Here is a 23,456-nt window from a genome sequence, read left to right on the forward strand (position 1 = left end):
CTTGGTAAAACCCTGATCTACAGTCTAGACAAAACCACAATGTAAAACTGCATAGACGTGGGACAAAGTAAAGCCAACAACCAGCATCTCAGGTCAGCACTCATCACATGGAAAACAAAGCAAAGTACATACGTACACAGACATTACACAGTGCTGACAAGAGATGATAAATATACCGACAGCCAATGCAGCCATACAGTCAAATCATTCCCAAGTCACTGTCCAGGAGTATAAATGGGCACTGTCACTTTGGTGTGAATTGTATGTGTATATAGAGTGCATCTCCTAAAGCAGGGATTCGCTTTGGCTGTCCAGGCATGATGGGAATTGTAGTTTTGCAACAGCTGGAGGGCCGAAGGTTCCCCATCCCGGTCCCTGTCCTTAAGTGAGACAGATTGCAGTGAGTAAAGAGCTCAGCTGAGTGCTTCTCCTGCTTCTAATGATCAGAGGGGGGTCTTTACTGTTAGGACCACAAGAAATTGTTAATTTATAACTATGCTACGAATCAAAATTCACATTCAATTGTACTACCAATGCAGTTTAGTCTGAAAAGACAAATAACAAGCATCTGCATGTAAATACTTGTGTTCTGGATTGTTTTGCGCATTTACACTTAGACAGTACAAGTCACTGTAATATTTCTTTGCAAAGGGAGAAAGTCAGTTCTGCAACTTAGAAGAACCATCACCTTGATAGCAGAATAATTTAAAATGGTGGATCTGTCATACTCCCCATTAATTCCAATGTTTGTTTGTTTTTTATTGTGTTCCGTTTTCATCAAGTCCGTCAGCGTTCTGTGTTTTTAGATGTAGGTAAAATTTGTTCATGCACCAATTTTCTCTCCCTCCAAAATAAACAGGACTCTTATAGTCAATGAGGTTTGTACAAACTGCTTTTTGTCCATCCATTTGCTTCAGTTGGCATCAGTTTCCATATCAATTTATATTCCTTCCTCACTGCACATGCAATAAGTAGTGAAGAAGGAATATAAATTGATATGGTAACGGATGCCGACTGAAGCAAACAGATAGACAAAATGCTGTGTGTTAAAACCAATATGCAAACTGAAATTTAAAAAAAAAAAATCAAAATAAAAAAAAAAACACCTGATACAATCAGTCTGCGCTTATCTATTAATTTAATATGGACAGATTCATTCATGAATAGACAAACGCAGGTACGAACATAACAGGGTTCAGCTTAGCAGTCTTATTACTTCCTTATGCCTCAGAAAGATCAGGTGATAAGTTTGCATTTAAGCTCTATGATTGCCTACATCTCATCCCTCATCACTGGGTATAATTCCACATGGCCTCCTAGAGCAATGAGCAAATTTACAGTACAAACAAAGCAAATCACTTTGCAGTCCATGCCGCTTTGTCCCAGGTGTCTGGATCAAGCCCTGGAAGAAGTTTCCCAGGACTGGATCCAGCTTTTCCAGCCACCCAGAGTGGATTGACACGGAGCGGCATGGACTTTAAAAGCAGCAGGCTAATAAGCAGATTGCCGAGCTAACAAAGATTCGCTTTGTTTGTACTGTAAATTTGCTCATCTCTAGTCTCTTATGCTCTTCTAACAATCTAAAGCTAAAATCTTCCAAAATCTAAGCCTCTAATGTCATTCTCCAAGAAGTTGCCTGTGCCGCACCAGTTCTTTGGAATATTATACTCAAAACACTAAAAGGGGTTGGCCACTTCATAGTAAAATTATTCAGCGTACAGTGGCATCACCTCAGCATGCTGCCATATTAGTTATTATAACGCTGTGATACACAGTTTCTCCCTGCCACGTCGACAACACAGTCATGAAGATCAGCGCCCAGACCCAATTATTACTGTTAAGAGCAGAATGTGCTGCTGACAAAAGCAACATCTTTAAAGAGCTGCTATTTTTGCTCTTTTCTAATCCTCTCTATGCTGAATGTTAGGATGTACATGACTGGTGTCTGGCTGGATTACTCACTCTGCCAACCACATAGCCAAATATTTGAGCTCAACACAAGCTTTTGTTGGCAGCTTTGCAGTCAGCAGAAGTGTATAGATATGTGGCACTGCCACACAGCCAAGTGTTGGATTATTCCTATACAGATCTGCTACAACCATGTTTTATGGTACTAGTCTGTCTCCACTAAAGACAGCTGAGTGTAAATGTAGGTAATCATGGATATTGTGAGTCCAATACACACTCCACAGGATAGGTGATAAATGTCATTACTGGAGGTCCCCGAATGCCTATTGTGAATGGAGCAGTAGTGCACACATCTCCACTATTCCATTCACTACTGGCACATTGCCCCTAGGAATTGCGGCAGCCGTGGTAACACAAGCGCACAACACTCCATTCACAGGTGGCACTCAGCCACCAGTCACAGTGGTCAGACCCCTAGCGATCACACATTTCTCACCTGTCCTGTGTATAGGTGATAAATGCTACCAGTGGGTTATCCAGTGCTACAAAAACATGGCCACTTTCTTTTAGAGACAACACGACTCTTGTATCCAGTTGTAACCGGATGGGTTTATTTCAAAAAATTTGTGTCTTATTGATGTGATGAGAGGGAATGTATTATTTCAATGGCTATGTGTATATTAGGGATGGTCTAGCCTAGTGTGTGTGTGTGTGTGTAATATATATATATATATATATATATATATATATATATATATATATATATATATATATATATATATAGTTAGTACCAATAAGTAACCCATTACACCAGTTCAGGTGCTGTTTGCAATTAAGCTCAGGGCCATATTTACCAGTAGGCACCCATGGTCCAGTGCCTAGGGCAGCACCAGGGAGCAGGGCGGAAGAAACAACTTTTTTTTTTTTTGCTTTTATTTTTTTTAGTTTCCCACCTCCTGGTCAGAAATAAGACAAGAGGGAAAAAAAGGAGCCGGGAGGATGGCGCCTCGTGTAATCCTGTTACATGAAAATGAGTGAAATAAAAGTATAGGTGGACTCTCACCTTTTAGCCCCTTGGGCTTTGTGCGTATCACCCCACTATGGGGTATCTTGTAGCGTCGGATGATGGCTGCCGGCCGAAGGATCCAGGAAACGGGACTCTCCCAGTGTCGGGACCCGTGGTTTCATGCAGTAGACAGAAGAAAAAAGTACCTGGGTAGGTATCCTGGCGCTGCCAAAAAATCCTTCACAACGAGTAGAGTATAAAACATAAAATGGCTGATTTATTGGATAAAATCAGTAAAAATGTACATAAAATAAGCAATTACGCGTTTCGGGAGTTGCATCTCCCTTCATCAGATTGCATCCTGATGAAGGGAGATGCAACTCCCGAAACGCGTAATTGCTTATTTTAAGTACATTTTTACTGATTTTATCCAATAAATCAGCCATTTTATGTTTTATACTCTACTCGTTGTGAAGGATTTTTTGGCAGCGCCAGGATACCTACCCAGGTACTTTTTTCTTCTGTCTACCTCCTGGTCAGACTTGCTAGTAAATCTGGTGTCTTTCCAAGGGGGGGGGGGATGTTATGGTGGTTTTGGTCAGGCCTGGTATGGCAATATGCAGACTGCTCTAATCATTGATTCAATGTGGAAATTTGTTTATGTTTTAAGCAGTTAAAAACAATGAAAAATGCCATTCAGACAATGTTTCTACATGTAGAGAAATGCATGTGGCCAAAACCACGCTCCCCAAGATGGGGCGCCTTCAGGTTTAGTGCCGTGGGCAGCAGCAGCTGTTAATACAGCTCTGATTAAGCTCCATTCACTTCAATGGAACTGAGCAGCAAAACCCCGCCCAAGCTGAAGACAAGAGTGGGGTTGTCTCTGGAAGAAAGTGGCCATGTTTTTGTAGCGCTGGATAACCCCTTAAAATGTACCCACATTGCTGTGTAAAGAAAAAAAAAAAAATCAGTATTACTTACTAACTATTGCCTAACTATTACATCATAGAGCTCAGGACCACTCTACATAAGGTAGTAGAGAGAGGCCATCATTTTAATTATTTGCATCTAAAACCACATTTTGCTTGCAGTTGCACATTAAATATATACCTGGCCAATGGCGGCTTTAGTTTTGCAGCGATTTTTCTAATTGCCGTAAAACTGTGACATATTTGCCTATGATTTTGAAAAATCTTGCAGAAACTGCAATCGTACCGAGATGGAATCCAACCCCAATGTGTGACATACAGCCTAAGGCCACTATGCCAAGTTGCTTACAGATGTTCTTACCAATTGTGCCATTAGTCAGTGAGGCTGAACTGTCATCTCCTCCTTCATAATAGAAGCAATCTACAGCAATCATCATCATCATCAGTGCCTGAGATTGGAATTAGTATCCCCCTGTGAACAGCCTGAGTGGAACAGTCCATGCAGTTTCATCATACCTGAAGCCTAAATTGGTGCCTATATGAGCAACATAGACTAGACTAGTGTCGCTGAAGTGTAGTAGTTGTTGAGAAGAGACTCCCTCAGTAAGGATAACATGCTTAAGTCACCTTTTAATCTTAATATAATAGTCATTATATTTCTAATTACAGACCTAGTGCAGAGTTAGAAAACTCCACAATTAGAGAAACATCCAGTACTATCACAAGACCAGTGATCCCTGACCTACCAATCCCAGACTGGTCATAACACAATACATTGCACAATAAGGCTATGTGCACACTGGGGGATAGGCCAGGAATTAAAGAGGAAAGTTTTCTGCTTGAAATTCCTCATTTATTCAGCTCTGGCAGAATAAGCAGAATTTAAGCAGAATTTGAGTGGTGCGCCAGCTAATTGCAAGCAGAATTTAAGCCCCCATTGACTTCTATACAATTTCTCTAGCAGAATCCGCCGAAAGAGTTGGCATGTCAATTCTTTGGACAGAAAGTGGATCCACAGCTGAAAACTCTGCTCGAAAATACTGCAGTGAGAACAACAGAGTGGAAATCCCATTGAACACAATGGGACATTGCTCTGTTCACATTTTACTGAAGCCAAATCCGCAGGAAATTAAGCGCAGATTCTGCTTTAAATTCCTTGCCTATTCCTCAGTGTGCACGAAGGCTATGAGCTATGTTTTGAGTGCCAAACAATGGCCGTTGTTAGTACATGGTATGAACACAGCTTAAAGCACTTTGCAATAGGACAAAATATCAGTGTTGTGGCTGACAGCTTCAGAAAACTAAGTACTGCCGTTCAAGCTCTGATTTGTACATTAATTATTTAAGGAAACTCACTACTTTAATCTTTATTTTACACAAAAAAATTGATTTTTTTTTTCCTGCAACCAGAGGACGTCCTTGGAGGAGAGTATAAAAGAGCGGCACAGTCATCAGAAACTGCTGGACCCTCTCATTATAATGATTGACTCCAGATGCTGAGGCAGATGAGCCTTGAGGACATTAACAAGTCAGCCCATAGAATACTTTAACCAGAACACACCAGCATTTACATTTTGCACACCACAGCCTCAAGATCTATTCATTACTGTAAATAATAATGCCCTTACTGTCCAGTGTCGCCATGTACCTAGTGGTACATTCACTTTAAACATGTGAACAAGACCTAAGCAAACTACCAATAAATATTTTCAATTTAAGGAGGTTTCCATAAAATAGGTCTTCAATAATGTAATTTACTAACACTGTAGTCAAACATACTGTTCTGCAGAATTGTTTGAACTACATCTAAATATCTTACTGTAATCATAAAAAATAAAAGAATTAAAAAGTGGAAATAAGTTATAAATATACAAATACAGCCTTAGGTTATGTTCACATTTATTAAAAACAGCGGCCGTTGTTTGCTGGGTCAAACAACGGCCACTAATTTACACGTATCTGCGGCAGATACTGCCATATTGGCCACAGGGACATTTTATTTTATTTGGATTGCGGGAACATTTGGGTGTACCTGCAATCCAAATTACCACAGAACCGTCAGAACGGCCATACATTGTGGGAACAGAGTGTGCACAACGGCCTTTGTTCACACTCTAGCGGCCGGAAATAATTGACATGTCAATTATTTCCACAGCAGCACTGAACAACGGCCCATAGAGTTCAATACAGTCCATTATTTTAGGACAAAAAACAGCCGTTTTAATCGGCAATCGGTAAAAAGTACACTTTGTGAACATAGCCACTGTGCCTAAGACCGTCATATTCCATGGATTTTACCTAAATATTCTCTCTCTCTCTGCTTAGAAAAGGTTGTTGGTTTTTTTCTTACTGCTTAAAGTCGTCTGAAGCAAAACCAGGCCAAGTCATTGGAAAGAAGTCAATGAAACACTCCCTGCAAAACATCTGCTGTAAGGACTAATACATTACATCTAATGAGCTGTCTCTGGAAAGAGCACCATGGCGTCTGCCAGCACTTTATCTTGGGTGCTGGTGGACAAGCAAAATCTCTGCCTAACCAGCATGCCGGCCTGCTCAATATAGAGATTATACCAGGAAATTACTAATCAATAATCTTCATGTAATTTATACTAACTTCTATGACAGCAGCAAGTGATCCCACCAGAAAAGGGTTCACACGAGTGACAGCCAGCAACACGAGTGACGGCCAGCAACACGAGTGACAGCCAGCAACAGAGAAAAGATTTTGTAAGTGGCACCTGTGTTATGTCAATGTTACCTAAGGTAAAGGCTATAAACTGGGAATTCAGGCTCAGTCCAATCAATAGTGCTAGTGAATGGCTTAGCTTACAGATACTATGCATCAGTGATGGTTTTCAGCTACCAAACGAGAGTGAACATCTATATATACACACACACCAAGAATTTATTCCACTATTTTACCAAAGATAAAACATGGAAAACTTGAGCCTAAACAACTACTGTATAGCTCAGATACTGTGTATATAAGTAGTAACCCCCCCCCCCAAGGCTACACTTATTCATGTTAGTGACTCATGCAGTCCAGGAGGAGACTGACTTAGCACTTGTGTCACACTTTCTTCTGTCAGAGATGTATGCATAGTATTGTACTGTAAAGGCATACAGATGTGTACGCTGCCAGTTTATAGAAGAGAGCCCTGGGGAAGCCCAATAGTGTAGGAGTCCAAACATAGTCAGACAAGTTTTCATGTTAGATAAAAAAAAAGGCCTATCAACAGGTTAGTCGCCACCAAGCTGCTGATACTCCCTTGTAGAGCTCTTCACTCTGAGGGGGCCCGCACACATCTTTTGGGTGGCGTTTTTCAGGTCTCCACAACCAGAAGAATCCCATTAAAGTCTGTTTGCCAGTTTGCCAAAAAAAGTCACTCCCTCAGCGTGCTGCGTTTTGGAAAAACTGCCGAATAGCCTCAAAAACACCACAATAGTGCCACCAAGGTTACAGTGGGTTAGGGGGGCCCAGGACTGGTGGCCTATGCTAAAGTTAATCCACCCCTGTCCCATAGACTCACATTAGTTTCTGTTTCCTTCATGTGGCACAGGGCTGGAATAGGCTATGTTCACACTACGTATATTTCAGTCAGTATATGTATATTTCAGTCAGTATTGTGGTCCTCATATTGCAACCAAAACCAGGAGTGGATTAACCCCTAGACGACCCTGGACGTAGGGTTACGTCATGGAAGTCTGTCCCCAGACGACCCATGACGTAACCTTACGTCACGGGTGTTATTCCCGCTATGAAGCGCGCTCCGGAGCGGAGCGCGCTTCATAGGAGGTGGGGGCCGGCTGCAGTGAGCAGCCGGGACCTCACCGGCAATGACACGCTGCAGCGATCGCGCTGCCGCGTGTCATTAACCCCTTAAACGCCGCGATCGCGGCGCGACCGCGGCGTTTAAGTGTAAGTGACAGGGGGAGTCCCCTGTCACTTACCGATCGGGACCCCCCGCAGTGTGACTGCGGGGGTCCCGATCGGTATAACGGACTGCTGGAGGTCTCTTACCTGTCTCCATGCGGTCCGATCGGCGCTCTGCTACTCTAAGCCTGCACAGGCAGGCTCAATGAGCAGAGCGCCGATAACACTGATCAATGCTATGCCTATGGCATAGCATTCATCAGTGTAAAAATCAAACTAATCTATGTACAAGTCCCCCAAAGGGACTTCAAATGTGTAAAAAAAAAAAAGTTAAAAACACTAATACACTACCCCAAAACCCCTCCCCCAATAAAAGTTGAAATCACCCCCCTTTCCCATTATATAAATAAAACATATAAAAATAAATAAATAGATAAACATATAATATACCGTAGCATGCGTAATTGTCCGATCTATTAAAATATAACAAGTGTCATTGTGACCGGTAAACGGCGTACACGAAAAGAGGGGAAAAAGTGCGCAGATTACCGATTTTATGTTACATTATATATATAAAAAAATTAATAAAAAGTGATCAAAACGTCCGATCTTCACAAATATGGTATTAATAAAAACTAGAGATCATGGCGGAAAAAATGACACCCCATACAGCCCCGTAGGTGAAAAAATAAAACCGTTATAAGCGTCACAATAGTCCCATTTTATTTATAATTAATTGCCAAAAAAAAGGATTTCATTTAAAAAAAATATATAACATTAGAGAATCTGTGTAAACCTGCATATGGTTGTGTTCGGGCTGACCTATAGAATAATTGTATCATGTCGCTGTTACCATATAGTGCATAACGTAGACACAGGAACCCCCCAAACGTTACCATATTGCATTCTTTTTTGCGATTTCATCAATTTATATCTTCATAAATAATATATTTGGGATTCCATCATACATGTTATGGGAAAATGAATGACGCCATTACAAAGTACAACTATTCCTGTAACAAATAAGCACTTACATGGCCTGTAGATAAAAAACTGAGAGTGCTAGAGCTCTTAGGAGGGGAGGAGGGAAAAACGGAAACACTAAGATCAAAATTTGCGCGGTCCACTGGGTCATTTTGGGCCTGGTCCTCAAAGGGTTAAAAACACAGAAAGGATCTGTTCACACAATGGTGAAATTGAGTGGATGGCCGCCATTTAATGGCAAATATTTGCTGGTATTTTAGAACAACGGCTGTTGTATTGAAATAATGGCCGTTATTTACTGTTATATGGCGGCCATCCACTCAATTTCAACATTGTGTGAACAGATCCTTTCTGTGTTTTTAATCCACTCCTGGTTTTGGTTGCAATACTGACTGAAATATACTGACTGAAATATACGTAGTGTGAACGCAGCCCCCGGGTGCGTTCACATGTACAGGATCTGCAGCAGATTTGATGGCGCAGGTTTGATTTAAGAATCTGCAACTTCAAATCTGCTGCGGATCCTGTACGTGTGAACACACCCTTCGGCTATGTGCACACTTAGTATAAGACCGGCCGGGTCACGGAACGGCCGGTCTTAGAAAAGACCATGCCAGCCAGTAATGCAGTACCGACCGGATGATCTTTAGCGCCACAGAGTTCTGATGCGGCCACATCGGTGTGTGCCTGCATCAGAACTCCCCACTGCACACTATGGAGCGTGCGGCCAGAGCTGCTCGCTTCACTGTGTGCACTGACAGGGTTGTCTGCGGCCACTATTCAATAAACAGCGGCCGCAGAAAACAGACATGTCAGTTTCTTCCGGCGCCGCTAGGGATCCCGGCCGGAGTGTATAACATGTGTATACACTCTGGCCGGGATTCCATAGACGGCAATGTAACGTATATATTCGTATTAATCACGGCCGTTGGTGCAATTGGCAACAACGGCCATAGTTTTATGAAAATACACGTAATGTGAACTTAAGGTGCGTAAAGGATCTGCAGCAGATTTGAAGTTGCAGATTCAAAGCAAATCGAATCTGGGCCATCAAATCTGCTGCAGATCCTGTACGTGTGAAGGCACCTTTAGGCTGGGTTCACACTATGTATATTTGAGGCTGTATAGCAACCAAAACCAGGAGTGGATTGAAAACACAGAAAGGCTCTGTTCACATAATGTTGTAATTGAGTGGATGGCTGTCATTTAATGGCAAATATTTGCTGTTATTTTAAAACAACGGCTGTGGTATTGAAATAATGGCCGTTATTTACTGTTATATGGCGGCCATCCACTCAATTTCAACATTGTGTGAACAGATCCTTTCTGTGTTTTCAATCCACTCCTGGTTTTGGTTGCTATGAGGACCTGACATTAGGACCAAATACAGCCTCAAATATACATAGTGTGAACCCAGCCTTAGGGTGCATTCACACGTACCGACTCGCAGCAGATTTTACGCTGCGAGTTTATTGCAATGAAATCCGCTGCGATAGTGATTACTATGTAACTCAATGGCAATGTATTCCCACAGCAGCGTATTATGTGCATTTATTTGTACCATGCGGATTTTCTCCGGAAAATAAGCTGCGAGTCGGTACGTGTGAAGGCACCCTGAAACAGATGGATGTCCCAAGGATGGTTTGACCAACAGTTCTCCCATGTGTTCTCAGCCCACTCCTCCATCTACAGCATATACATGTATACTCTGCAGGCTACATGTACAGGTCAGCAGCAGACAGGTGATGCCATGACAGGGATAGCAGCAGCCCATGCCCAATGTAATGTACAGACACTACATCCAGTACGGCTGAAAGAGATAGACCACTGGGGTCACTGAAGAGATCAACCAGATGCAGAAGATCTCCCTACTGCCGGGGCCATGTGCTCCATGACACATATGGTGGAGCACTTACAGCTCTGCTACATCCAACACATCAGGACATTCCACACATTCATTGGATCTTCCTGTTCCCCATAAACTCCTTGTAAGGACAATCCTGATAGAGAGATCGGGATAATAGGGAGGCGCTGTATGACCCCCCACATGCCAGTCATGTCACTATGGGGCACTGCCAGCTTACACTGGGTGTGGTGGCAGTCTATGGAGTCTCAGTCCCATAGCACTGCAGCACTGGTTACCCAGCTGGCACTCTATGCCACACGCCCACTGAATTATATTACTTACTAAGGATGAATGGAAAAGGTGGATCTTGCCTAAACCACCAGGGGGCAGGAGAGGGCAGAGGGTGAGCGGCCGCACTGATGACAGATACAAACTCTGCTCTAAGTTCAGCAGCACAGAGGATTACAGCACAGAGCCAGCCGCTTCCCCATCACCCCATACATCTGCCAGCCCCCCGCCCACAGCCCCGCAGGCCGGCTGGACCCTCTCCACAAGAGTCCTGAGGCGACACCAAGTAGCAGTGAGCAGCTATCAGCCCTTCCATGACCACAGCCCGCAGTACAGGACAAGTAAGTTCCCACAGACCTCTCCGTCCCAGCTCGTTACCTGTTCGTCATCCCCACGACAGCCAGCATGAGGGCCCCTCAGTCGGTGCGCTGCACAGTGATGGGCTACTGGTTACGGAAGGCGCCTCACAGAGCGGGATGGGCAGAGCCCCGGGAACGCGCATTCCCTCCTCCCACTGGGGGCAGCTCCACGCCCGGCTCTGACTCACCTCCGCCCACCCCGGGCTGTCAATCAACCGCGGAGGAGGGGTTGCCATGGTGACGGGAGGAGGCTGGATGTAGGCCACGCCCCTCTGTTTTACTCCACAGGTTACTATATCCGGGTATTCGCGCCGGACACGCCCACTAACCTTGGCTGATGGTTTCCAGCCCAGAGCGGTGATGTCATATCAGGCATTTCCGCGCCATTAGCTCATCCACACAGTGCGGTATGCTGGATGTCACCGCTCCAGACTGGGCGGATGAGAGGGGAGCGCTAGGAGCTGTTCTAGCAGTGTGCATTGAGGCTGTGGCCTTCCAGCTGTTGCACAACTAAAACTCTCACATGCAGTACTGCAGCAGCTACAGGGCAGGTATAGCGGGATCTATGGGGAGCCACGTGACCCAGCCTCAGGAATCTATACATCTCATAGCAGGGGTTTCATTGAACACTATATATATATACAGTGGTGTCTTGGATTACGAGCACAATTTGTTCCGGGACCGTGCTTGTAATCCAAATCCACTCTTAAACCAAAGCAAATTTTTCCATATGAAATCACTGAAATGCAGACAATTGGTTTCACGCCCCAAAAATAATGATTTTATATTCTAAATAACATGTAGAACAGATGAAACAAACAATGAGAAACAGCAGAATATGTGATATTATAAGTTACTGTACAGTATAGCAATCAGCATGTGGAGTATAATGTATAGTATGTAGATACAGGATGGAACTGCAGATCCCCATAATGCAGTAGTGTAGTACAACAGGCTGGAATAGAGAAGCAGGGCTGCTGTCAGAGGTCTGTGTGGTCACATGACAGCAATGGGGAAGGGGTGTGTGTTCAGCATCGGCCAATCAGGACTGACAGAAACTGCGGGGAGAGAGGGGTTACAGCTATGAAGAGATTACCTCCACAGTCCTGTCCCCTGATGCAAGCCTCAGCCTGAAGTGCATCTGCCATGGTTTGGAAGGTGAGGGAGACTTCCTGAGTCAGAGTACAGTGCTGTAGACCCCACTATGCAGACCATGCCCCTCCCCCACTCCCCCTCCCACCCAGTACAGGGAGCTCTTAAACCAAAGCAATGCTCTCAAACCAAGTCACTATTTTGAAAAACTGTGAGCTATTAAACCAAAACGTTCTTAAACGAAGGTACCACTATATATTTATATATATATATATATATATATATATATATATATATATATATATATATATATACATATTTAAGCAGGTAAAAGTCCGGCAAAATTTTTTATTAAAGTATTGTATTGCTGCCCAAAAGTTGGACAAATCCCCAATATACACTTATTACGGAAATGCTTATAAAGGGCTTTTTTCCCTGCACTTTCTACTGCAACAAGGCTTCACTTCCTGGATAACATGGTGATGTCACCACCCAACTCTCAGAGCTGTGCGGGCTGTGGCTGCTGGAGAGGATGATGGCAGAGGGACACTGAGGGCAGGGCCGGGACAAGGAGTTCTGGTGCCCTGGGCAAAGAAGGCAAATCGTACATCCCCCCTCCCCCCCCAAAAATATAATTTACATACATACATGCACCCTTATTCACACACACACATACATACATGCACATTCACTCATGCATTCATACACCCATGCACCCTCACACACACATACATACATACATACATACATGCATGCACACTCACACATACATGCACATACACATGCTCAGTTATACACTAACCTCCTTGATACTGGTCTCACTGGCAGACATCCTGGCTGTGCAGGGTCAGGACCTCAGATAAGGACAGACGTAGTCAGGCAGTGGAGGCAGCTCTGCAGGGGACCTTTCTGTTGATGATGCTGTGCAGGCTTGTGCTGCATATCCTCTCCCATCCCCCGGACCCGACAGCCAGGGCAACCTCAGGGACAGCAGCAGACAGTGGAGGATACATACCACACAGTGTAAGTGATGTTGTGCATCCTCTACTGTTTGCTTTTCTACCACAAACCCTGCTACTGGGTTCAAGCTTGTGGGGGCCCCTATGTGGTGGATAGAATAGCGCCCCCTGTAATTCACCACCAGATGGCGCTCTAAGCCATTGCCTACCCCTTCTCCCGGCCCTGACTGAGGGACAGAGGGCACTGGAGGGACACTGAGCATCCCTCTGCTATCATCCTCTCCAGCAGCCCCCGCCCACACAGCTCTGGGAGTCGGGTCCTGAAGAGCCTAATACCTACCAGAGGACACACCTATTAAGTGTTCTTTAAAGTATCCTTCGGGGCCCCATAAAAGGAGTAAATTATTGTGTTACAGCTTGGGCCCACTGGAAGATCCTCTGGTAAGCCAATCCAACCCTGGACACCAGGTATACAAATCAATTGTCTATGATTGTACTGCTGCATGTAAAAGAAATTCTAACAGAAGAGGCTATTGTAATCCTAACTTAAATCATAAATAAAAGACAATTCTACATAAAAAGATAGAGCAAAAAAGTAAAGTTATAGCCATAAAACCTGTATGAACTAAAACAAAATGCTCAACTATGTGTGATCATTACCTGAAGGAAATACAGTAATAATCGAATTGTAAAAAGGAAAGAAATCGGCATCAGCTCTCCAGAAGATATCACTGTCTGACAGCTTTGGCCAGAATTGCTTCCAAGGATGATATAATGCTTTAACTTGGAGTGCCAATACACTGGGAAAAGCCAGGAAATACAAGAAAGAAGTCAACGCTTTCGATTTAGTGAAGTAAAACCAATGAATGTATCGATCCTGTAGAATAATGCACTGTCCTAAGAAACATAGCTCTTCCTGAACATCTCTTTGTTTGCAGGGGAAATACAGTGGTTTGCAATAAATTAGAACATCAACAAAAAAAAAATTTTTTTTCAGTAATTCAATTCAAAAAGTGACCTCATATATATTATAGTCATTACATACAGAGTGAACTTTTTCAAGCATTTATTTCTGTTAAAGTTAATGATTATGGATTACAACCAAGAAAAAACCAAAAATCTGTATTTCAGAAAATTAGAATATTATATAAAACCAACTGAAAAAAAAAATGTTTTTAACACAGAAATGTCGACCAAATGAAAAATCTATACAGTAAATGCCCTCAATACTTGGTCGGGGCACCTTTTGCATGAATGACGGCATCAATGCAGTGTGACATGGAGGTGATCAGCTGATGGCACTGCAGAGGTGTTATTGAAGCCCAGGTAGCTTTGATAGCGGCCTTCAGCTTGTCTGCATTGTTGGGTCTGGTGTCTTTCATCTTCCTCTTGACAATACCCCATAAATTCTCTATGGGGTTAAGGTCTGGCGAGTTTGCTGGCCACTCAAGCACAGTGATGCGTGGTTAGTAAACCAGGGATTGGTACTTTTGGCAGTGTGGACAGGGGCCAAATTCTGCTGGAAGATGAAAATTCCATCTCCAAAAATCTTTTCAGCACAGGGAAGCATGAAATGCTCTAAAATTTCCTGGTAGACGGCAGCGGTGACTTTGTGTTGATCAAACACAGTGAACCTACACCAGCAGATGACATGGCTCCCCAAACCATTACTGATTGTGGAAACTTCACACTAGACCTCAAGCAGCTTGAATTGTGTACTTCCTCTCCACTCTTCCTCCAGACTCTGGGACCTTGATTTCCAAATGAAATGCAAAATTTACTTTCATCTGAAATCAGCCCCTTAGACCAATGATCAACAGTCCAGTTCCTTGGGCCAGATAAGACGCTTCTGGCGTTATTTATTGGTCAGGAGTAGAGATGAGCGAACCGGGTTCGAGTCGATCCGAACCCGGACGATTGGCATTTGATTATCTGGGGCTGCTGAACGTGGATAAAGCTCTAAGGTTGTCTGGAAAACATGGATACAGCCAATGACTATATCCATGTTTTCCACATAGCCTTAGGGCTTTATCCAAGTTCAGCAGCCACCGCTAATCAAATGCCGAAAGTTCGGGTTCGGATCGACTCGAGCATGCTCGAGGTTCGCTCATCTCTAGTCAGGAGTGGCTTGACACATGGAATGCAACACTTGTAGCCCATGTCCTGCAGGTGTCTGTATGTGGTGGCTTTTGAAGCACTGACTCCAGCAGCAGTCCACTCTTTGTGAATCTCTCCCAAATTTTTAAATGGCATTTTTGTTACAATCCTGTTAAGACTGCGGTTCTCCCGGTTGCTTGTGCACCTTTTTCTACAACACAACTTTCTATTAATATGCTTTGATACAGCACTCTGAGAACAGCCAGCTTCTTTAGCAATGAACTTTTGTGGCTTACCCTCCTTGTGGATTGTGTAAATGACAGCCTTTTGGACATCTGTCAAGTCAGCAGTCTTCCCCATGATTGTGTTGCATACTGAACCAGACTAAAGGGACTTTTTATAACACTTAGGAAGCCACTGCAGGTGTTTTGGATTAATTATTCAAATTTTATGACACACAGATGTTTGGGTTTTTCTTGGCTATCAGGGCCGCTTCTGCCATGAGACGGAATGAGTATTTCGCCTCAGGCGGCAGATTCTGCGCCCCTGCAGGGGGCGGCAGACACCTGTCCTGCCGCAGCCATCTCATCCCGCCGCCAACGCTCACCGCTGTCCCACGCCATCAGTCAGCAGCTGTCATCGCCCTCCAGCGAGTCGTGAGTGCCCAGGGTACTCACGACTTGCTGGAGGGCGATGGCAGCTGCTGACTGACGGCACAGGAGCGCGGAGGGGGACAGTGGTGAGCGTTGGCGACGGGACGGCTGCTGCAGGACAGGCGAGTGGCTGCAGGGCCGGAACGCCTGGGGGGGGGGGGGGTGCGGGCGCGTATGATTAGGTTACGGCAGGGGGGGGTGTTGGGCGGTGCTAGTGAGGGGGCGGCCGCCTCAGGCGGCAGAGACCCCAGAATCAGCCCTGTTGGCTATAATCCATAATCATCAATTTTAACAGAAATAAACGCTTAAAAAAGTTCACTCTGTATGTAATAACTATAGAATATATGAGGTCACATTTTTTAATTGAATTACTGAAACAAAAATAACTTTTTGTTGATATTGTAATTTATTGCAAACCACTGTAAATACAAGCTATAGTCAAGATGATTGGTAATTCTTCTACACCACGGTTTCTTATGTTTCATATGTTCTAGACTCACTGAAGGTCCCCTTGGCCCTTCTCGCCTTCCTGCTTGTAGCCAAACAATGTATCCTAAAGAAATGGCTGTAGCCAATCCTTCCATCAGTGACAGGAGTCCTCCTTATCTGTACCAAGACAGGCTGGAGTGTGAAAGGATGAGAGAGTCCAGTGCTGCAGACTTTTCATAACATGGAAGGGCTTTATAGAAGGGTTTTATAGAATTATATACCCAGTGGTACCTTAGTTTAAGAGTAACTTGCATTGAGAGCGCTTTGCAAAATTATAACACCAAAGCAGACTTTCTTTAGGTTTACTGCCAACCTGTAGATAGACTGCCCTATAGTCAAACAAAATTATGACAAAACTAACAAAACTAGACTATATAGTTAACAAATTATGAATCAAAGCTCAAAAACAATGTATACCAAAACCAAATATGGTGACAAAATAGGGTGATAAAAAACACCAAGGCACTTATATCAGGAGATGATAGTCTATAGGGTGGGGGAGGGAAGTGCACTCTAAGCTGTTACCCAAGCCACTATCCCTGCCTTTTGAGGTGATGCACCTCCTTAGTAGGGTGGCCCCAAACACAGTGTTGGTCCCTTCTCTAATATAAGTGCAGAGAAAAAACACCAAGGGGGAGATTTATCAAACTGGGTGTAAAGTAGAATTGTCTCAGTTGCCCCTAGCAACCTATCAAATTCCACCTTTCATTTTCCAAAGAGTCTATGAGGAATAAAAAGTTTAATGTGATTGGTTGCTAAGGGCAACTAAGACAATTCTGCTTTACACCAGTTTGATAAATCTACCCCCCCAAAAAAATCAAATACACACTCTGATCTATGTTCAAAATAGTTTAGAGATCAGAGTTAATTCCAATATTTCTATGTATAATGTTCCTACACATTTCACCTATTTGATATACACAGGCTCATCAGGGAACATTTAAGTACTGGTCGTTTTTTAAAAAAAAGGATGGTGATACCAAAGAACACAACAAAAAACATGGCCGAGAGTATTCATAGTATTCCGAGATGAGCCCTGTAAATGATCTTATTAATAGCTAATACAAAAGACTAATGATGACGTCAGCAGCAGTAAGATGGTAGGCGCGGGGCAGATATAATAAACACCACAAATTCAATTATAATGAATTAAACCTAAAAGCGTAACTGTCATATTTTTTTTTATTGTAGAAATCAGTAGTATAAGCGATTTTAAGAAACTCTGTAATAGGTTTCATCAGCCAAAAAAGCCTCCTTCTGTACACAAGAAGCAATCTCCCAGCCTCCCCCCCCCCCCCCCCCCCGACTTCTTATCTGTGCATTATCAGGCAAACACGTCTTCATTACAGAGAAGCCAGTGAAGATGAGCTCTGCTCTCTCTATTGTAAGCCTATGAAGGGGGGAGGGGCCGAGGGAGATGAGGGAGCAGGAAGAGGTGACATGAAGGTCAGCTGTTTGTAGACTCTCTGGGCACCTAAAACGCTGGATTCTGGGGTCAGAAAGGTCAGTGCTTATCTATGAACTTACTGAGAGAAGATTGCAGGGTGTTGTGCTGTGCAAGACTGCTCCGTGCTCATTCACTCCTAACAGCCCCTCCCCTCTCCATAGCCACATAATGGACACAGAAAACCTGCTTCTTCTGAAGTTAGGGGGGAGGCTGGGAGATTGCTTTTTCAGTCCAGAAGGAAACTCTTTTGGTTTATAAGACCTATTACAAAGTTTCTTAAAATCGCTTGAACTGTTGATATTTAATGTTTTTAAAAAAATGACAGTTACGCTTTAAAGACTATATGTGCTTTTAAAAGATAAAAATCATTTATCCAAACAGCCTATTAGACAATAAACACAGTGCTGTATGTGGTAATACTCATCCTCTGTTGTTCTTGTACATGGTAAGTGAGATCTCATCCTGCGTCGTTCAGATGCAGAGCAAGAGAGATCCCGACCCGGGTACAATTCAATGGCCGTAAAGGTATAACAGTTTCTATACCTTTGTGGCCACTGACTTGTACCCGGGTCGGGATCTCTCTTGCTCTGTGACATACAGGGGGAAATTTATGAATGGGTATAAATGTACACCTGGTGTAAACTGCCCAGAGCAGCCAATCACAGCTCCTCTTATATTTTGCCAGAGCTGAAAGCTGAGCTGTGATTGGTTGCTGTGGGCAGTTTACACCAGGTGTATATTTACATCCTTTCATAAATCTCCCCCTAGTCTTTGAGTTTTAATTCAAAATAATCAAATTTGTGGTGTTTATTATTGTATCTGCCCCGCGCCTACCATCTTTAGTCTTATATTTGTAAGCTCATTTACAGTGCTCATCTCTGTCATATGAAGTATGCTTTTCATTAAAATGGAATACTCTCAGGCATTTTTTTTTGTTGTGTTCTTTGGTATCACCATCCTTTTTTAAAAAAACGACCAGTACTTAAAGCGTAACTGTCATTTCAGGGTCATTTTTCTGAAAACATTAAATATCAACAGTACAAGCGATCAAGCGATTTTAAGAAACTGTAATAGGTTTTATGTACTAAAAGAGTTTCCTTCTGTACTGAAAAATCAATCTCTCAGCCTCCCCCCTCACATCAGATGAAGCAGGATTTCTGTGTCCATTATGTGGCTATGGAGAGGGGAGGGGCTGTTAGGAGTGACTGAGCACAGAGCAGTCCTGCAAAGCACAACACCCTGCAATCTTCTCTCAGTAAGTTCATAGATAAGCACTGACCTTTCTGACACCTGAATTTAGCGTTTTAGGTGCCCAGAGAGTCTACAAACAGCTGACCTTCATGTCACCTCTTCCTGCTCCCTCATCTCCCTCAGCCCCTCCCCCCTTCATAGGCTTACAATGGAGAGAGCAGAGCCCGTCTTCACTGGCTTCTCTGTAATGAAGACGTGTTTGCCTGATAATGCACAGATAAGAAGTCAGGGGGGGAGGCTGGGAGATTGCTTCTTGAGTACAGAAGGAGGCTTTTTTGGCTGATAAAACCTATTACAGAGTTTCTTAAAATCGCTTATACTACTGATTTCTGCAATAAAAAAACAACAAAAAAAACATGACAGTTACGCTTTAAAAGTTCCCTGATGAACCTGTGTATATCAGATAGGTGAAACGCGTAGGAACATTATACATTGAAACAATTGGAATTACCTCTCTGATCTTTTAAATATTTTGTACATAGATCAGAGTGTGTTTGATTTTTTGTTCTTGCACTTATATCAGAGAAGGGACAGACACCGTGGTTGGGGCCCCCCTACTAAGGAAGTGGATTACCCCAAAAGGCAGGGATAGTGGCTTGGGTAACAGCTTAGAGTGCACTTCCCTCCCTCGCCCTATAGACCATTATCTCCTGCTATAAGTGCCTTGGTGTTTTTTTTTTTTTTTTTTTATCACCCTATTTTGTCACCTTATTTGGTTTTGGTATACATTGTTTTTGAGCTTTGATCCATAATTTTTTAACAACCTAATATTAAAAGTTAAGTTTTAGCCTCATATTGTCTAGTTTTGTCAAATTATAACTTGGTTTAAGAGCATTGCTTTGGCTCAAGAGCTCCCTGTACTGGGTGGGAGGGGCATGGACTTAAGAGCTGACAGTTTTTCAAAATTGTGACTTGGTTTAAGAACATTGTTTTGGTTTAAGAGCTCCCGAAGTGGGAGCTTTAGGTAGGAGGCGGGGAAGGGGCATGGTCTGCATAGTGGGGTCTACGGCACTTTTCTCTGACCCAGGAAGTCTCCCTCACCTTCCAAATCGTAGCAGATCCATTTCAGGCTGGGACTTGCATCATGGGACAGGACTGTGGAGGTAATCTCTTCATAGCTGTAATCCCTCTCCCCTGAAAGAAAGTGCTGCATTTATGTGCCCACATATGAGCCCTGCTCATTCCTTCATGTTCCCTGCAGTCTTTGTCAGCCCTTGTGTTTCCCATCCTTCTCAATTCCTGATGTGATGTGCCTGCACTTACAATAAGCCATTCCCACTGCTGCTATAATGCGCCTACACTTACACTCAGCTATAAACACTGCTGCTATAATCTGCCTGCACTTACACTGCCATTCACACTGCTGTATAGAAAGGTTTCTGTCACTGTCCATGGTCTGCACAGCTCTGTGATTCTCACTTCCTGATTGGTCCATGCTGAACACACACCCCTTCCCCATTGCTGTCTTGTGACCACACAGACCTGTGACAGCAGCCCTGCTTCTCTATTCGAGCCTGTTGCACTACTCTACTGCATTATGAGGAACTGTATCTACAAACTGCTGCTGTTTTTTAGGTTTATGCACTTACTATACATTATACTCCACATGCTGATTTCTTTACTGTACAGTAACTGATAATGTCACATATTCAGCTGTTTCTTAACATTTGTTTCACATGTTATTCAGAATTTTAAATAATTTTTGGGGTGTGGAACCAATTGTCTGCATTTCAATGATTTCTTATGGGAAAATTTTCTATGGTTTAAGAGTGATTTGGATTACAAGCACGGACCCGGAACAAATTATGCTCGTAATTAGTGTTGTTCAGTAACCTAGACAACAAGCTGTCAATAATGAAATTAAAAGGGCAGCATATCAGGAGAAGGAGGCAAGTTTGCTAAACTTTTTTCTATTAAAAGTACATTGAAAGTTATATATGATGCAGGTAAATGATAGAATCGATGATTTGATCAAATCCCAGGAAATGATGAAATGACCAAGCCGTTACATCATTTCCATGAAGAAAGTCAGGGTTTTGATCAAATCCCTGACCTCTTTCAGGGGAATGATGAAATGAATTGTCATGCAAGTTGCTTACTCTACTGGGCCTCCTACTCCCCCAGCCTGTCGGGAGGTCCGGGCCTCCTGCTCTCCAACATACAAGTTGCTTACTCTATTGGGCCTCCTGCTCCCCAGCCTGTCAGGAGGTCCAGTGCCATCTTGGGCCACTCTGCTCCCTGTCCGCCCCCAGATGTCCGGTGCCATCTTGGGCCTCTCTGCTCCCGATCCGCCCCGCCGCCATTTTGGGCCTTCTGCTCTCCAGCCGCCCACCTCTGGTGCTATATTGGTTCTCCTACTTGCCGTCGTCCGCCCACCGCTGCTGTGCCTGCTGAGAGGTCCAGCGCCATCTTGGGCCTCCTTATGCTCCTCCGCCCCCGCTGCAGTGCCTGATGGGACCCCTGCGCCATCATGGGCCTTTTTGCCCCGCGTCCAATGTTCTTGTTTTACTCATTTGAAACATTTTATAAAAAATTGTTGTTAAATATACCAGTTCTTGAGCTGGACTAGATTGCTAACTAGATACTTCTCCTACTTGTAATTACATATATACCAATTAGCATTAAAACCATTAATAGATAAACTGTGTAACATTGATGATCCCGTTACACTGAAATCTGTCAAGGGAAGGGGCGAGTGAACAGTCAGCCCTAGAAGTAAGGGCACTCTACACATGGTGCTACTGGATGCATCTAGTGCTAGCAGTGCAGGTAGGAGTTGGACTTCAATTACTAGAGGCTGAGACTTACCACTGTTTAAATCTGCAAGTACACTACTGTCTGCAGAGGTTTTCTTTTGTATAATAAAGGCTGAGCATTACCTAAAAACTGCACCAGCTGTCACTTTGAGCGGCATTTTATGCTTGATTAAATAACTTTAAGAGTCTCAAACATAGTAAATCAGCTTCTATTGTAACTAAACTGGGATTTCTTCCAAGTAAAATGTTTCCTTTTGATAAACAAGGTGCAGGAATGAGACTTTGACCTCAAGAACTAGCAAACTAGTTTGATATGTAAGGAAGAATAGATAAAACATAACAAAGATGATATGTACTTATTCTAGTAGAGGTAATATCACAAAACAGTTTCTATGATCCACAACTTCTTATCTAATGGAGGGCTTCAAATTAACGATATACACTATAAAGTATGATCACTATCAATACAACATGATGACTGTCCTTCAGAAGGGCAATAGTCTAATAATGGTTGGAAATGAATGGCTCAATTTGTAGCCTAATTATTTGTTTTGTAATAATTTGTATTAGGGTAGCTTCACACATACCAGATGGCAGCGGATTTTATGCTGCGGATCCGCAGCAGATTTGATCTAAATAACTGAACACAGCATCAAATCTGCACCATCAAATCTGCTGCGGATCCTAGTTAAAACTTTCAAAATCTAAACCAAAAGTAGATCCTTCCAAAGGAAGTCAGTAGCGGCACTCACCCATAGGTTCAAGACGCTTTATTTCGAAGGCAGGTAACAGACAAACAATAGTGCAATCCACAGAATTAGAATGATTTATGAATTATGTCTATAAGCAGAGCACCCCCGATGGTGTGACGGCCGGCTGGTCCTGTGTGCTTAGTCCGTGCCTGCAGATTCAGTGACTGGAGTGCCTGCATACATACTAGCGCTTCTGTGATAAACCAAAAGTAGATGTGATATAAAACAAGTTTGCAATTTACATAATTTTTTTTTTTTCATGTCACTTCCTGTTTTCTGACCTTTTTTTTTTCTCAAAGAGTCAGAAAACAGGAAGTCCAGCGTAACTCAGGTCTTTTGAGGCAGTCATGTGACTGATGGACATATTGAGCAGTGACTTTCTGTACTAGCCAGAATTCCTGTGTTTAGTCTGTTTTTTACAACCAGCACAAGTCAGAGAATCTGCCTTCTGGAGACTGGACCTGGATTTCTGTTAAGTTCAGCTTTGTTTTACAGCATAACAACAATAAAAATAATAATGAATGAAAATTGCAAACTTGCTTTATTTAACATCTATGGTTGATTTAGATTTTAACCCCTTAAAGACAGAGCCAATTTAGATTTTTGCGTTTTCATTTTTCCCTCCTTGTGCTTAAAAGGCCATAGCAGTTGCATTTTTCCACCTAGAGACCCACATGAGCCCTTATTTTTTGCGTCACTAATTGTACTTTGCAATGACGGGCTGAATTTTTGCATAAAGTACACTGCGAAACCAGAAAAAAAATTC

The 23,456-nt window shown here is 43.1% G+C and overlaps 1 protein-coding gene across 2 annotated transcripts in view; it reads right to left on the reverse strand.

Moving 5' to 3' along the window:
- Window positions 1-11,394, reverse strand: part of LIMS1 (LIM zinc finger domain containing 1) — a 60,863-nt gene extending 49,469 nt beyond the window's left edge. Inside the window, exon 1 of one of the 2 annotated variants that reach the window (XM_069970926.1) lies at window positions 11,214-11,394. In XM_069970926.1, the coding sequence (XP_069827027.1) occupies window positions 11,214-11,242 (29 nt within the window). In that variant the 5' untranslated portion in view covers window positions 11,243-11,394. Of the gene's footprint in view, window positions 1-11,192 lie in introns of both variants that reach the window. The other variant, XM_069970927.1, reaches the window with a different exon arrangement.
- Between the last annotated feature and the right edge of the window lie 12,062 nt (window positions 11,395-23,456).

Source organism: Dendropsophus ebraccatus, chromosome 5, assembly GCF_027789765.1.
Source record: "Dendropsophus ebraccatus isolate aDenEbr1 chromosome 5, aDenEbr1.pat, whole genome shotgun sequence".
Taxonomy (NCBI): Eukaryota; Metazoa; Chordata; class Amphibia; order Anura; family Hylidae; genus Dendropsophus; species Dendropsophus ebraccatus.